General features: G+C 41.2%; 1 protein-coding gene and 1 non-coding gene across 2 annotated transcripts in view; both read right to left on the reverse strand.

Annotated features, from left to right (window-relative positions):
* Nucleotides 1–6,145: 6,145 nt before the first annotated feature.
* The window catches only part of IQGAP1 (IQ motif containing GTPase activating protein 1), a 110,651-nt gene continuing 99,098 nt past the window's right edge, over nt 6,146–17,698 (reverse strand). The window contains exons 35-38 of the mRNA XM_075558022.1: nt 17,020–17,186; nt 15,567–15,689; nt 10,848–10,956; nt 6,146–8,468 (exon numbers count right to left, since the gene is read on the reverse strand). Of these exons, the coding sequence (XP_075414137.1) occupies nt 8,355–8,468; nt 10,848–10,956; nt 15,567–15,689; nt 17,020–17,186 (513 nt within the window). The 3' untranslated portion in view covers nt 6,146–8,354. The remainder of the gene's footprint in view (nt 8,469–10,847; nt 10,957–15,566; nt 15,690–17,019; nt 17,187–17,698) is intronic.
* On the reverse strand, nt 12,655–12,778 carry LOC142457635 (small nucleolar RNA SNORA54). Its single transcript, XR_012786335.1, has one exon. It is a non-coding gene; the product is annotated as a small nucleolar RNA SNORA54 (small nucleolar RNA).

Consider the following 17,698-nt stretch of genomic DNA (forward strand, 5'->3'; position numbering starts at 1 on the left):
TGTTTTGGCTTTTAAAAAAAATCATTTTATTGGGGGCTCATACAATTCTTTTTTTTTTTTTGCTCATACAATTCTTATCACAATTCATACATCAAACCATTGTGTCAAGAACATATGTACATTTGTTGCCATCATCATTCTCAAAACATCTGCCTTCTAGTTGAGCCCTTAATATTTGCTGCTCATTTCCCCCCTCCCTCCCCACTCTCTCCACCTCGTGAACCCTTCATCATTCATATATTATTATTGTTTTGTCATATATCACACTGTCTGACGTCTCCCACTGCCCTCTTCTCTGCTGTCCCTCCCCTAAGGATGAGGCTATGTGTAGATTCCTGTAATCAATTCCCCCTTTCTACCCCACCATTCTCTCTACCCTCCAGGCATCGCCGCTCTCATCACTGGTTCTGGAGGAGTCGTCTGTCCTGGATTCCCTGTGTTTCCAGTTGCTATCTGTAGCAATGTACATCCTCTGGTCTAGCCAGATTTGCAAGGTAGTATTGGGATCATGATAGTCCGGGGGAGGAAGTATTTAAGAACTAGAGGAAAGTTAATTTGTTTCATCGTTGCTACTCTGCACCCTGCCTGATTCATCTCCTCCCCATTAGCTTTTTTTCTCAAACAGTTTTATTGGCCTTTCATCCACATGTCATACAATTCAGTGATTCAATTATATCAAGCAGAGTCGTACAATCATGACCACTGTCAATTTTAGAACATTTCTTCCTCCTGTACTCATTGTTACTCATATAGTTATTTTTTTGAACTGTGGCAAAGATACACACAAGAAAACATTCTCCAATTCAGCAACTTCTACATGTAGAACTCAGTGCCATTGATTGTACTCTTGGTGTTGTACAACCATGATTGCTATCCTTTTCCAAATTTTTCCACCACCATGAACATGAACTCAATGCCTCCTAATCAAAAACTCCTCCTCCTTCACCTATGGTAACCATAAGTCAAGTTTGGTTTCTTCTTTTTTTCTTTTTTTAGTTTTTTTAAATATAATATTCCCATATCATACACTTCCACAGTTAAATCACTTTTAATATATACAACATCACAATTGGTTCTAATGCTCCTTACCCGCTGCCGCATTGTTTGCTCCCTAATTCCCTTCACCCTCCTCACCCAATAAATCATCACCTCAATTAGCAGTGTGCATCCACTCCGTCCCTTGCCTGTGGCTAGAGGGGATCTGCCCGTCCTCCATTGCCTTCCTCAAATTGGGTGTCCACCATTTACGCCCTGATACTTTCTCCTTCACCCTATTTGGCTTTTGTCATGATCGTCTTTGAAGCATAGGCTGGTGTGCTCCCTAGATGTGGACCTAGTTGATGCCTCACTTAGATGGCTGTGTGTTTGAATACAAGCCTTTACGATCCCTGGGCACCATCTGCTTTCTTCACCACTCTTCGCTGGAGCATCCTTATCTTCCGCGGTCTCTTCATGAAGGCAAGTATAGAGCAGGGCCATGTTATAAGAACTATAACATGTTATAGAATTCCATGGGAGCCCAGAATCCATTGGCTTGTCCACAGATTATGAACTACTCTGATTTAGTTTGGTGGTCATATTATGACAAAAACAAAAACCAGCAAGAACAAAAACAAACAAACAAAAAACCACAGTATAACTTTATGGAAACATTTCGTTATGTTTTTGTTCAATTTTTTTTCATGAACTTTAACAGCCACCTTGTTTGTACCTCAACATTTTAATAGTTTTTACAGTGAATGGTTCATAATTGGGGATGTAAGCAAATCCTCCGTTCATAGCCAAGCTGTTAGATTTAAACCAAATGAAGTTCACTGCTATCCAGTCAGTTCGGACTCATGGCGATGCTGTAAGACAGGGAAAAGCCGCCACTGGATTTCTGAGACAGGAGCTCTTCATGGGAGTTGGAAGCCATGTCTTTCTCCCACAGAAAGGTTGATGGTTTTGAATTGCAGACGTGGTTAGTGGCCCACGGTGTAGCCACTATGCCACATCCAAAGGATATTAAACATTAATAGCATTTTCAAATGAGGTGTGGTGGTTGTATGTTGGGTTGCAGTTCGCATGGTTGGCAGTTCAAGGCCACCAGAAGCTCCTTGGGAGAGGGACTGGGCTTTCTACTTCCATGGATGTTTATAGTCTCTGATCCACAGTGGGGGCGCTGAGTCAGAATTGACTCAATATTAATGCGTTTGGTTAAAATTTACATAATATAAACTTTTTTTTAACTTAATGAGACTATGCTAACTATTGAACTATATTGTTTCATAAAAATCAATATATATGCCTAAAGCTATGGTGTGTTCATAATTTATATGTCATAAGTATGGCATTTTAGAATACTAAACAAATGTATTGACTCCATAATAATTAAACATTAGTGTTGAAAATATTATGGTATGAATGATATAGTGGCATGTTTTGATTTTTGTTATAAATAATATACTGTACTATTTTATTAAATTGAATGGGAAATTATTTGAGGGTTCTTCAAAAAAATGAGAAATTTCCTCTTTAAACTCTGCTTTCCCAATTTCTTTTTCATGGCCCTCTATATTCAAATTTTACTGAATATTTTTAATAGCATTTTTATATGTTACAAGCTTACCTTAGAGATATTATGGGATACCCTCTACAATACCAGAATAAAGCCACTTGCAATAAAAAAATAAACAAAGCTCAAGAAACAAAAGAAACAAAAACATCAATCACCCCACTGGGTTATAAGGCAATTGCATTGAGAACATCAGTAATTTATCCAATGGCATCTAACTTAAGGTACTTTTGATATGAGTTTATGTGCGTATGGTCCAACTGCAAGTTGCAATTCATGAGTTGTTGCTTTGTGCAGATTGACTTCCTAAGTGATTGAGCTCTGTTTACATTGAGCGTGGGGGTTGATGCTCGGGGACATTTTCCTGTATCATTTCTTACAAGGGCAGATCGTTCCCTCTCAGACTATAAAACCTGCCATATTGGTGCAGAGGGAGCATTGAGGTATTAAACATATGGCGGCTCTGGGTCCACTTTAACTGGACACCCACTAATCTAGGGCCTACCCAATGTCCAATGACCACCACTTCCACAGTCTGGGGGGCCATCCTTTGCCTCCTCTCCCATCAGAGCATTTTAGTCCTAATTCCCAGGTGCAGGAAGTTTTGAGATAGCGCCCAGTTTATTGTGAAACAAGTTTCACAAGTTTCACAATTGTTTCACAAGTTTTACATTGTGTTGATAACTGTTGAGGCTAGTAAAATAGGATTATTTTCATACTATGATTTTAAGATTATAATGCCAAAGGAATATTAAAAGTATTATTTCTATTTTTCCCAAAGTATTCTTAGAATAGTCCATGGACGAAACACGTTATCTGTACATCAAAGGGCTATGAGCACAATTACAGTCATTTGGTAAATCTTGGTAAAGTCTCATTGGGCTACTACTTAGGTCCTGGGAAAAAAGATGATTTAACAACTGGATAATAAATTGCTTGATAGATTTCCATGTTTCTGCTTTATGAAAATGGGAGGAGGCCCCATTAAGAAAGTTTTAAGGAACCCTAGGAAATGAATGACATTGCTGTAACAAACACCTTCTGTTTCATATACTTTCACTAGTTCCTAAATGCTTCCTCCCCTCCCCCCCCCCCCCACTGTCATGATCCCAATCCTACCTTGCAAGTCTGGCTAGACCAGAGGATGGACACTGGTACAGATAGGAACTGGAAACACAGGGAATCCTGGGTGGATGATCCCTTCAGGACCAGTGGTGTGAGTGGTGATACCAGGAGGGTGGGATGGAAAGGGGGAGCCAATTACAAGGATCTGCATGTGACTTCCTCCCTGGGGGACAGACAACAGAAAAGTGGGTGAAGGGGGACGTCAGACAGGGAAAGATATGACAATCATAATTTATAAATTATCAAGGGTTCATGAGGGAGGGGGGGCAGTGGGGGAAATGAGGACCTGATTCCAGGGGCTTAAGTAGAGAGCAAATGTTTTGAGAATGATGAGGGCAATGAATGTACAAATGTGCTTGACACAATTGATGTATGTATGGATTGTGATAGGAGTTGTATGAGCAAAAAAAAAGTTATGAGCCCCTAATAAAACAATTTTAAAAAGTGAAAAATATGAAGAAAATTGGTTACGAACTCTAAAATTCCATCAAAAAGTAATATTGGCCACATATTCTTTAAACTTTCATTTAAAATAATTTAAAAATTTTATCAAGAAATGCACTTTAAATTTTACTTTTAGAATTAATTTTTAATTACTTTGATATACAGTAGTTATAATGATGAAATTTACCCCTCCCCCCACCATGAACAGCCTTACCATCAAAGGAGGGAGAAAAAAAGTTTTGTTTGCTTTTAACTCATTTTATTGGGGCTCATAAAACTCTTACCACAATCCATCCATCCATTGTGTCAAGCACATGTGTACATTTGTTGCCATCATCATTCTCAAAACATTTTCTTTCTACTTGAAACCCTGATATCAGCTCATTTTCCCCTCCCTCAGGAACCCTTGATAATTTAGAAATTATTGTCATGTCTTGGAAAAAATTTAAAAGTAAAGCAAGCTGTTCTTATTTGACTAACCTCCATCTAGGTCTATAACCTTAGGGGGGTGAGTTTTCTAGCTCTCAAATTTTCTCCAAAGAATTCTGTACTTTAAAATTATACAATATCAAAATGGCAGTTTTGGCCTCCTGGATTGACTAAAATCAGGGTTGTTTTAAGTATCCTTTGAGCTTTAGGAACAAAAATTCAAGGAGGACAAGACCAGGGCTGAGGCTGGTTTCCCAGCACGTTTCTCCCAGGACAGCCGTGGTGTCGTTCAGACTGAGCAGGCGCACGGCGCCTCGAAGCTTAGGAGCGGCACTTTTCTACTCACTCTCCTGGATATGTAACGAAAATACTTTTCATTACAGATAATCAGCACACGGTGACCAAAAATATTTAGGGTAAAATTCCAGGAGGGAAATGGAAATGAGTTTAGAGAGACAAAATAAGGTAAAATTTCCAGCTGACAAACTTTTGTTCATCTATCTTTTTAATTGGATAGTAGAGGGCTTCATTTGATACTTTTCAAGGCAAGTTTTACCTTAAAGATCACAATATATTGGTAGCTGTAATTTACAATTTTAATATCAAAACCTTGGGTGTCAGATTCAAAATGTGTTGAGGCATAATTTTCCTCCAATTCCTTTTCCGAGTACATGGGTGGACATGTGTGAAGAGCCTGTGACAGAGGGCACCGCAGTAGGCCTCCTGGACTCCCAGCATTCTGTTTGTCTCCAAGTGCCGACTTGCCTGCCCGCCCGCAGCTACTTCCTACTCCCTTAGTCAATAGTCAACCGTGACTAGTATGGAACTCCTTTGGTGTCTTTGCAGGACAACGTAGAGCATAAATTAGTCAACTCTTATTTCCCATTTCAAGAACCTGTGTACCAGACAGCAATCTCTATTTCAGAATGAGACAACCGAGGCACTTCACAAGGTCCCACCTCCAAAGCCAAGTCTGACATCGCCCCTCCCCCTCCCTGCAAAGCTTGTGTCTACCACGCCACTCTTCAGAGGTCTGGGGGACATCCTCAGCCACCCAAACCATCACCTTGGATTTTTATGGTGTACATTTACAATGGCTTCATTATATCTTCCTCCTTATATTACAAACTTACATAAGCAAGCCACTTTTTCTTTTTTGCTGTTATTGACCTTTCCTCTAAATTCTCGGTTTTGTTTTGCTGGCAACACGTCTGTAAGGTAAAACAGACTCACTGAGGGGCACATTGTAATTGTATGTATACTCGGCTCTCCACCTAGTGTGCTGCTGCTCTGGATAGAACATTGTGAATTGCTGGCACACGTTTAAACCTTCAGCCATTGGCCAATCAGAATGAAGTGAAGAGGCAACCCCATGCCTCTTCATAAGTGGAGATTATTTAAAAAGACAAAGCTCATGTCTAAAAATTGCTTCGATACATGCAGCAGTTTGATGGTTGGCGTGGGTTTGCTCCATCAAAAAACTAGAGAGAAAGGGACTGTCTTCTATTGTGGTTTTTCATGATTAAGTTGCACTCCAGACAACATGGTTAGCAGGAACTGCTGACAATGGAACTGAGAAAATACACACAAACATGAACAAATGACCTTTTATTTCAGAGAGGGACAAAGGCGATTGTGAGCAGCAACAATCTGCTAGCAGTCCAGAGTCTTGACGGTCACGGTAAATGTCATGATGCCTGAAGAGAAGGTCAGAGGAGAGATGAGACAGAAGAATGCTTCAGCTAATAAATAAAAGTAATAAAAGCTACTGGTTTCAATGCCAGGATGTGAGTTTATCAAGGTATTATCTACACTCTCAGACTCTAATTCTCTGTAGTTATCATAAAACTTCTTGACTTGCATTCCATGCTGTTTGTATTAGAAGTTGTGTTAAGGAAACTTTCATTTTTACAGATAATTGACATTATTTCAGGAGTTGTAAACTTTGTTCATTATTCTGTTTTGATGTGGCCTTGAAGCTAAAAAGCATTTGGGAAGGGCATCTTCTTTAAAGAAACAGGAGCTCAACACTTTGGTTGTTTTCATTTGCAGTGATGCTAACTATAGTAATGTTTTTTTACCCCCAATCTGAAAAAAATATTTACTTACATTTCCCCACCCCACCCCCCCACACACAGCATAAAAACCAGGATGAAGAAGATAGGAGAGAATCCTGACTTGGTGCTCCACACTGACCACTGCCCCATCTTCTCGGGCTCTCCTAAGTGCCCGGTGTGGCCCTGTGGCCAGCCCCAGTGGGAAAACACCCACAAAATTCCCATCTGTACCATGGGCCTGACGGGTTAAGTTAAGCCAGGGATTTACATTTGCAATAAAAGCACACTACTCAATTTGCTAGTCATTAAAACAAGTAATCAGCTGTAATTAAACCTCAGTACATTTTTAAAAACTTTCATTTATTATGTTCAGCTTTACATTTTACTATAAAAAGAATACTGAGCCAACGTCAGAGAAGATGGTGGTTTGGTCGCATGATTGCAGTATATTTTCCTGGATAAGCACATTCTTCAAAAAGGACATGACTTCGTAAGTACAAACATTCCCTCAATTCAATGTTTAGATGTGACTTTCTTTAAAAAAGAAAGAAACCCAGACGATGGGGGTTCACAATATGTCACGGTACCAGGTGGACAGCAGGGGAGACGGGAAAGACGCGAGGGCAAAGACTTCCATCGCCAACGTCACAGGAGCTGGCTGCCGTCGTTCTAGACTGTTTAAGGTAGGATTATTTCTCTGCAATTCTGCAAACAAATCCTAGCGTTTCAGCTATAACAAAGTTTCGAGAGTTCAGATATACAAATAAGCCGATTTATATAAAATCATTTTCTTACAGCATTCTAAAGGCTTTTGAAGCATTATAAAAGTCTTTACAATTCCTATCATCCACATTTTAAGAAGTAACTCTATAACAAGGCACTCTTAAGCTATAAAGGGATTTTAAAGGCAATTACATTTGTAGCTAAATCTAATCCATTTCTGTTGTGGGAGGGATGGAATAGACTGTCTTCCTGAACCCATTCAACCTCTGGGTACCAACACAAACACACTAGTCACCTAGAGGGGAACCTCATCCAGTTCTGAATGTACCCAAACTAGCTGAGTTGGATCAATAGCCTCTCCTATTCACTGGCTGGGGATTTATGTTAGCAGAATTGCCAGAATTTGATGCTAACATTTAAAAACAACCCTCTTCCCTGCTCCAATGATCCCTGTCATCTTTTAATTATGCGGATGGGGCAGAGAATTCACAGCCTAGGAACTGTAGCCAATCTGACATTTAAATTTTATCTCAGATGAGGAGGCTTCAAAGAGTTTGTGGAAAATGGAATGAAAAGGTAATGGGTTTTCCCACAAACACTTTGAAGCTCCCTCGTATAGGATGTATGTTGCTGGTGCTAAAAGATTCCATTTCTAAATAACAAGAATTCAAATCCCACCATCCTTATTGGTAATTAAACACCAAAAGCTCACCATATAGGAATGTAACCTTTAAGGCCTGAACAATATAAAGAGAAATTTTTATGGGATTTCCCCTCTGTCCTTAAATGACTGAAGGAAACAGGAACCAGAAGGGTCAGAGGAAGCCTGAGATAAAAAGTCCACTATGAAAAACGGGCAAAAATGCATCATCAGAGGAGTTTACAATGTGGCATTGGGCACGGACTGGGCTGAGGCACGGTCCTGGGCTGGAGCTTGTTGCTTGCAGGGGGTAGAGAAGGACCCTGAAGGGCCTAGAGGAACTTCTTCCCTTCATTCTTCTGGGCTGTCAGCAAGCAATCAATTACTTCCCATAGAACTTTTTGTTGAGAAGGAAGATCAGGAGGTTGACATTTACTTTGGCTCTATCAAATAATTTCATAACTGCAACACCTTCATACTGTAGCTGTAGCAGGTCCTGTTGTTAAAAAACAAACAAAAAAAACAACCATTTTTGACAATCAAATCTGTGGACTGAGAAGAGAAATGACACAGTGTAGGGAGGGGTCCAGAGCAATAAGGTTAGCCATGTGTTAGGTACCTCCAAAAGTATGGCTACAAAGTTACAGAAACCTTTCTTAAAGAAAAATATCAAAACAGGAAACTTCTTTCTTGACACAATCTCCCCCTAGGCCTCCCTCTCTCTAGCCTTCCCTGACAAGTTCTGTGCTCTTTGATCCACCTCACACTACAATGGCAGTCTGGGCATTGTCCCACAATACAAACTGGGTTGATTTGAAGTGTTCTTTGGTTTGCGGAACTAAAGGAAACTTGAAGAGGCAAGATCCTGGCTGCAGGGTGGGTGGGGGTAGGTTTCCCAAGGAAATTCTCCTGGGACAGCCCTTGCTGCCCTTAAGAATGAGCTGGGCACATTGCAGTGATGGGGGAAAAAGGCCTTGGCCTTCTTCTCCACCAGTAGAATTTTCAATTTTCTTAAAGGTTCTTCATAATAAGCATCTGTGGTCATCATCGGTTTCTTTCAAGAAAATCTGTCAAGGTGACCCCTTGGGAATCCCAGAAGTCAAATCTATAACCTTCTGAGCTGACCTCTCTGCCTTGAATTTAACTAGCCCAGCAGATCCCCCTGAAGCCACTGTTTTGATTGGAAAGCACCATAATGCGACGACTGAGTGTATAGTGGAAAGCACTTGTCTGCAGCCTCCACTGACCCCAGAGACAGGGAGAAACAATCTGTTTAGGTCAAAGCCGTGACCCAGTAGCAATACTTTTGGACTTAACCTTGCATGCCAGAAGACCCACGGGTGGCACAAGCTGTCTACCTGCTGTGCTTGGCTATTAACCAAAAAGGCTGGTGGCTCAACCCTAACCCAACAGCATCGGGAAGGAAAGGCGGGGTGGGCTCTTTGAGGAGGTGTCAAAGACAACAAGGGGGGGGGGAGAAATAAAGATAGTTTGAGGAATAGGGTGCACTAGTCAATAAGCTTTTCTGATTCGTAGAGTTAGGAAGTCGTGGTTGAAATAAAAACGTAACAGACATGGAACAAAAGAGAATCATGTTCTTATCAGACGCATCTAAAACCTTTAATTTCAGAAATTATAACACGTTCCCATTTTACTTACATAATCGGTCTCCAATTTTAAGTAGTCTTTTGAACAGTAAAGGCCTTTCAATCTCTGATGAACTATACCAACTCAAAAGCCTGCTTTCTTCCCACCACCCTCTGAGGCCAGAGCAAGTTCATAAAATGTAAGTGGCCTCGCCTTAAATTTTGGAAGAATAGCATGACAGTAGAGAGAACAGGGATCAGAAGGCTTGTAAAGGACCCCGAAAGGCCATCTTTTGGAAGAATCAGAGCAGCTCTGTGAGGGTGGGGACGCTCGTCTTTCACCCTTGCCTAACACAATCCCTCGGTATTTCAAGGGTTAGCACATGAATGAACTACCTCAGCCAGGCTGCTTAGCTCTGTGGATCACAAAATAATTTATACTTGCTCAGCTAACACTTGCTACTGAGAGAAAATAAAGAGCTCCCTGTGCTTAAGAGGTCCGCAGTTTTGGCAGATGGGGAAGGGAGTAAGTCAGTCTATCGTTTCACTGCGATGTGACGCCTCCTGTAAGCAGGTGGCTCTACAGGTTCCAGAAGCACAGTGGAAACCACCAATTGTGGCCTGGCTGGTAGGGGCAGCTTTAGAGGCCTGGGTGGCACAAGCAGTCTGTAGTCCATCGTTAATTCTGAAGCTGGCAGTTTGAACCCACGGAAGAAAGGCCTGCCAAAATGCTTCTTTAAATAGCTGCTGCCATTGAGTTGATTCTGACCCGTAGTAACCCTACTACAGGACAGAGTAGGGCTGCCCTTTGAGTTTCCAAGATTGTAACCTTGTAGAAAGCCTCATCTTTCTTCTGAGGAGCTGCCAGTGATTTTGATGTGTTTACATGGATTCACTATGGCATCAGGGCTCCTTTAAGTCCCAGTGTAACAACTCAAAATGAGGGCTAAGTAGACTGTCAGCTCTTCTCCGTAGGCTTAGAATTACGTGCTGACAAGGCTGTACTTACGCATCTTGTTCAGCTCCAAGGTACCAGAACTCAATTTGGTGGCAGCACTAAGTGGAAGCTTCAGAAACCAGACACACCAACACGCTCAGCTTCTTCCTCCCAAGTGGGTCCTGAATGGGAACGGCTTTCCCCAGAGGCCTCCTTCAAACCTATTTCTCCCACTTAGATAATATAACTACCGTCTACACATGCACATACATGCGTGTACACACACACACGTTAGCACTAGAGCAAGCATAGGCACATGAGAGCTTTTGGGTTCCACCTGGTGCATACCTACCTGATAATGCAACATAAAAGTCTCCATTTGAACTCCCATGAATTTGGCTTTTACTTCAAAGTCTCCAACTTCTTCTGTTGGGGTGATTTCAAAGATAACATTTTTAAACCTGTTGAAACATAACACAATCTTAAGATCATAATCTTAATTTTCTGAAATAAAAATACTCTGATATCCCCACACAATGTCTTTAAGGAAGAAAAGAGATAGAAACTATACGTCCAAATTAACAGCTGCTGGTGAGACTACCTAATGGGAAAAACACAAGATTTGGGGAAACTGAGCTAAACAGAGAAGTAGGTGCAGTGGTGGGGACGCTTTGGGAGTCAGGAGAAATGAACAACTAGATACAGGCAATGCACAAAGAGCCAGAAGGGTTACTGACAAGAAGGGCAGATCTAGAGGAGGGGGATTCAAAACATTTGAAAAAATTCTATCACTTTAAAATTCCATTTTTCCAAGAACATTTTAAACACCCTGGTATATCTCGTACACACAAATAGGCACACGGGTTCACACACACACATGCACACTCACAATGGATGCTCTAAGAGACCTTGAAACTTACTCTAGAACATAGAATGCTACCGCAAAAGGAAGACACAAAGTATAAGGTGAACAAAAGATTCCAAAGGGGAGCTCGAGAAGACAAGATAGAGCATTTCGTTCAAAGACCTGGGGTTAGAAAATCATAAAGGAAGAACCTATTTGGCGTATCTCAAGATGGAAAATGTGAAGACAAAAGCAAATCCTTGCGTTGTAGCAGTAAAAGATTCCACAGGCAAACTCCAAATGGCCTGGGAAGCAGCAAAGGAAGACGGAAGAAACACGCCGTCACTGTACCCACAAGCATTCACTGACACGCAACCGTTTCAGGGCTGCCATTTGATCAAGACACGGTGGTATTAAAGGCAGCACTCCAAGCTACACTGAAGACATTGGTAAAAGCATGGCTCTAGAAGTAGGGGAAGACAGATCGAACTGTTCCAGACGCTGGGGCAGCAGTGCAACCGCTCTTACTTAGGCAAGGTGAGAAATATGGATGACAATGGTCAACCAACTGGAAGATGTCTAGATTTATGCCCATTTCAAAGGACAATGACCTGAGAGAATGAGGAAATTATTGAAAAACACTGCTAATAAGTGAAATTTTGCTGAGATAATTTAAAAATGGTGTAGCAACACATTCCGACAGAGCTGTCAGAAATCCAAGCTAGATTCAGAAGAGAACATGAAATGAGGGATACCACTGCAGTTACCAGAAATTAGATGTCTAGATACCACTGTGAAGAATGGGACTTCCAGATCATTTTATTGTACCCATCGGGCCCCTGTCCGTGGATCAAGAGGCAGTCATGCAAACAGAACTAGGGAATGCGGCAGGGTTTAAACCCAGGGAAAGGGTACACCAGGGTTGTAACCTTTAACCTGCATGCTGAACAAATAATCCAAGATGCCAGACTAGATGAAGGAGAAGGCATCAGGATTGGAGGAAGGCTTCTTGACAACCTTTGATATCCAGATGACATACCTTGCTTGTTAAAAGCAAAGAGCAAGGCTTGGAGAACTTACTAAAGAATATTCGAGAATATAACCTTCAGTATGGATTACAATTCAATGTAGAGAAAACCCAAATCCTCACAACTGGACCAACAGACAACACCGTGGTAAACAGGGAAAAGACTGGAATTGTCGAGGGTTTCATTTTACGTGGAGCCACAATCTATGCCTAATGAAGTAGCAGTGAAGAAATCAAACCACATATTGTATTGGGCAAATCTGCTGCAAAACCCTCTTTTGTTTTCCTACTTGTCTCCCAAATATAAAATCAGACAGACATGTTTTGTCCTTTTGTTATTCTGGGAATTTCTGTGGCACTGGAATGGAACCCGTCAGCAGTGGAGTCTGGTAACAGGTTACGAACAGTGCAGCAAGAGACTCCTTCAAAGTGTTAAAAAGTAAAGATGTCACTTTGAAAAGAAAGGTGAACCAAACCATGGTGTGTAAGGAAGACCAAAGAAAAAATTTCCATAACTGCTCTATGATTGATATACTGGGGCATCAATATTTATATGCATACATACACATATATATGATGAGTACCTCCAAAAAGGAATGGCTGTTATGAAAATATTTAAGATGCTATATTGCCAAGAAGCTACCTACATACCCAGAGCGTCTCTTCCATTACACGATGGGCATCCCGGGTACTCTCTAAGAACTCCAGAACTCAACTGTTGAGCAACCTTAACTATCTGGAACAAAGCTGAGAATCATAAAGAAAGCAAACTAGGGCACACGGAGAAGCTCAGAGAAGTCACAAACCCATGCATTTTATTCAACAGGAGACCCTCAACGTTATTCCTTTTATGTAATATATAGTTTTTCTTTACCAAATGTGTTGGTTACCCAGTTTTTAAGCTTAACTAGAAAAAACCCTAAACCAAACTCACGGCCATTGAGTTGATTTTGACTTAGAGTGACCCTATAGGACCGAGGACCCTAGAGGACAGAGTAGAACTGTCAGTCTTCTGGGGAGCAGACAGCTTCATCTTTTTCCTACACAGCAGCTGGTGGGTTTAAGCTACCAGCAGCACCACAAGGGCGCCTCCTTTAAGCTCTGAGTGCCCACTACAAAGAAGTAAGAGGGCTACTAGAAGCAGTCTCTGAAACAGCTGTGAAAAAGAATGGCAAAAAAGATAAGAAATGCTGTGAAAATAAATTTGAAAAATACATAAAGTACTCAACAAGTGAATGAAAGAAAAAGACAGAAACAATCAGGTCTCTAGTTAAAAAAGGAACTAAAGACAAAATGGACAAGTGAAAAGAGAGATAATAGATTGTTAAACACTCACTCACTCACTCACTCACTCACTCACTCATATTTTCAACCAGACTTCAAAGAAACACAAGTTTTGAAAGGGAGATAATATATTAACAATGAAAAATAATTTTAACAATGAAAACCCCCCCAAAACACCACAAATTAGCTTAATACTCAATGGTAGCAAGGAAGTTGTAAAGTTATAATAGTGTCACCTAAGAGCACACAATACTGGCAAATCTTAGAGTAATACAATACTCCATCCTAGGCATATCCTAAAAATTGAAAATTAATAAGTAGTGATCCAAAAGGATGCTTTTAATGGAAACATGCTTACAATATATTTTTATGAAAACCGTTGGATCCGCATCTATACCTGTATGAGCCCAGGTTATGTGTAAAAACAGTAAACAGGTAGCTGAGTGGGCAGGTGAGTAGGGAAGCAGTCTTTTTTCAAAAAATCATTTTATTGGGGGCTCTTACAGCTCTTACAACATTCCATACATCAATTGTGTCAAGCGTATGTTACAGAAGTTGCTATCATTTCCAAAATATTTTCTACTTGAGCCCTTGGTATAAGTTCCTTTTATTCCCCTCCCTGGCATATCCTTGATCAATTATTTATTGTTATTTCGTATCTTACACTGTCCATTGTCTCCCTTCACCCACATTTCTGTTATTCATCCCCTTTGGGGATGGGAGGGCTAGATATCCAGTCTTGTGATGGGTTTTCCTTTTCTCACCCTTCTCGCTTCCAGACCAACCCCCTACCCCCTCATGATCTCACTACTCCCATTACTTTTCCTGAGGGGTTTATCTGTCCTGGATTCTATGTGTGGAGAACTCTTATCTGTACCAATGTGTGTTCTCCAGTCTAGCCGGATCTGTAAGTTAGAACTGGGCCATGGTAGTGGGGGGATGGAAGCATTCAGGAACTAGAGGAATGATGTGATTCGTCAGTGCTATACTGCACCTTGGTTGAATCATCCCTTCCTAAAACAGCTTCAGTGGGGTGGATGTCCACTTATCTACAGATGGGCCTTGTGTCTCCACTCCAATCCCCCGCTTTCACATCGATATAGTTGCTTGTTTGGGATCTTTTGATACCTGATCCCATCCATACCGCATGATCACACAGGCTAGGGAAACAGACCTGAGGGAGTAGCTAGGGAGAGGAAATTTATAAAACCTAGTCCATTGCTTATCTCTGGCTTGTGAGACTTTGGGTACTTATTTTGTTTTTACTTAATGCTTACCCATAATTACACAGTTCATTCCTGAACACATTACTATTTTAGAGTCAGGAAAATGTAAGTGTTTCTTCCTACACCAAAGATTTTCTTTTAACAGCCATAAGCATAGGCGCCTGGCTGACTGAAGTCACAGGATTAACTGAGCAGGAGTCCAGGTGCTCGCCTGGTGATGGTTGGGCCCAGGATCCATGGGAGGGCAGTGGGGCCAGACCCAGGAACCATTGTGCCAAGCAAGCTGGTGCCTCCCAGAACAGAAAAATGAGGCACGGTCCCTGGTTCCCAGTCTAAGTGGAACAGAGTAAACATCCTGTTATTGTTATTCTTATTTATTCTGGGTTTACACACAGAAGAAATGGAAGGAATAGCTTCCTGCTTTAAAGAGGAAACATTTAGATGGGACCCACAGGAGCAGGTTTGGACTTATTCTGAGCCAGATGCCACACAAACAAGAAAATGCAAAAAAAATACATTCCCTTTTATGAGGCTTAATTCTGTGCGTGAAATCATACGTATATATAAAAAAAGAAATCATACGTATAAAAAGGATCTAAAAAAGATGAATATAGGCAATATGCTGAAGGTGTAACAAATGTAGACTTTTTTTAAAAATCAAATTTTATTTTAAAAAAGGTAAACACTCACTGATTCGCTTGCAGGTCTTCAATTTCCAGAAGAACGCCTTTCTCGTGTAGTCTTGCTGCTGTATATTTCAGAGAAATCTTTTTGCTTTTCTTTCCCTTCATCTCTCTCGGCTTTTTGGAGACCCTGTAAAAATCCCATCAGTTCACTTTCTATACTAAGTGCCCACTCTGAATCTGTGCTGGTTAAGGATAGGCGGTCAGAAAAGGAGCTTCGCAGACACAAGCATAGGTGATATGCCAATTCTAAAACAAATACCAGATTTTCCGAAGCAGTAGCCCGACAAACCTGAGGAAACGACCACATTGTCGTTGTCTTTAAGAGATATTTGAGAAGATGCCATGCATTTGACAGTGTCTTCTTCCTCTGTCCATCTGAGAACCCAGGCACATGGCTAGGGACTGTGGGGACTGCTAATGTCAGCCAGAGGGAACGGCCCTGAAGCCCAGGGGCACAGAGAAACTCTTAACGCCCTTCAGGTGTGAAGGGGAAAAAAACAATAAAGATTTAAAAAATAACCTAGTGTAGAAATCACAGAAGGATGGGAACAAGAAAAAAGAAACAGACATAATGGATTGAATTGTGTCTCCACCAGTTATGTGCTGTGAATCCTTACTTCTATGCCTTTGGTTGTAATCCTATTTGAGAACGGGCTAGCTGTGTTATTCTAGTAAGACAGTATTAGTATTTTAAGTCATTTTCTTATGAGATAAAAAAGTAAACAAGCCGGGAAAAGCAGCAGAGAGAATGCCAAAAGAACACGGAGCCGCTCTGGGCACAGCTTTCGGAGGAGCTGCTTCTAATATTTCCACCTTAACCTTGGCTCAGAGAGGGCAGCCTGCCAGGGAGAGGGCAAGCAGATGTGACAATGTACACACATGGAAGAAATGACATGGAGGGTAGCTGCATTGTTTATTCATCCAATCTTTCTGAGGTTTGAAAAATCCTTAAAATGAACAGTTAGGAGTAAAAAATAAGCTAACTCTATGACAAAACCCGCATTTAGCACCTCACTTCTTGTGGATTTTCCGTTTCTATCTCTGTTAAGCAGGCAAGCTGGGTGGTCTAGGGCCTGAGGGAAGGAGGCTGTATCAGGAAAAGTCCATCTAGGCTCCGCCCCAGCAGGCATAGAAAGCCGCCTGGAAATCAAAATGTGAATACTAGTATTCCTTCAGTGATTGCGAAGTCCATTCAGCATTAGGATCCCTACAAACTCTTCTTCCTAATGCTATTCGTTCCAGTGCCAAGACAGGTATTTTGGAACAGGATGCTTAGAAATCTTCCATTTACTACTTGAGCCACACATAAACAAATAGACTCAGCGATGACATAAATGATTAGGAGCAAAATAAACGGCAAATGCAATCAATAGAGCCAGCTTTTTAAAGTCCCCACTTCAGTGAACTCAAGTTCCACTCCCCACCCCATTTTATCCACTTGATACCAAGGTACTCACATGCCCTTGCTGGCTAAGTTATCCAAGCAGGTTTTGATGTAGCTTTTATAGTAATCCACCTGCTCCCCATAGAAGGTGGCCTTAGAGTTCAGGGCAGCGTACGTCTGTTGCAATTTCACCAGTTCAGCCTTTCTCCTCTGTCGGTATCGCCGCTGATTCCGAATATCCTGAGACATAATTATTAAAATTACAAAAGGATAGCTACCACACACTACTTGACATATCAGCCCTGAACTCTAAACCCAGCAATGCTTAGCTGTGCTTGAACTTAACCACTCATTCATAGTAGGCAGCATGATATGCTCAGAAATTAATAAAGCCAAATCGCAAATTTATTTATATGTATCCACTTGTATCTTCTAGAGAAGAAAATGTGTTAGACTTCCATATTCTTGGAATTTACTTGCAAGGTTTAAGCTTCCTAAGTATTTTATCACAAGAAATAGAAAGTGAATTTTCCTACACCAGCGGCCAAGCTCCTAGATGTGCAAGGCGTTATCGTAGTGCACCAGCAGACAATGCCTCACCAGCCAACCCTACCATGCCATGTCAGCGCTCCTCGCTTCAGCACAAATCAAGATGCTGAGGATCAAGTGGGGGTAGAGTGAACTTCAGAGTAATCTAAATAGCTCTGGGAAACTCTTTTAAGGCTAAAGACAAATTGAAGACAGGAAGATTC

The sequence above is a fragment of the Tenrec ecaudatus genome, chromosome 9, assembly GCF_050624435.1.
Source record: "Tenrec ecaudatus isolate mTenEca1 chromosome 9, mTenEca1.hap1, whole genome shotgun sequence".
Classification (NCBI taxonomy): Eukaryota; Metazoa; Chordata; class Mammalia; order Afrosoricida; family Tenrecidae; genus Tenrec; species Tenrec ecaudatus.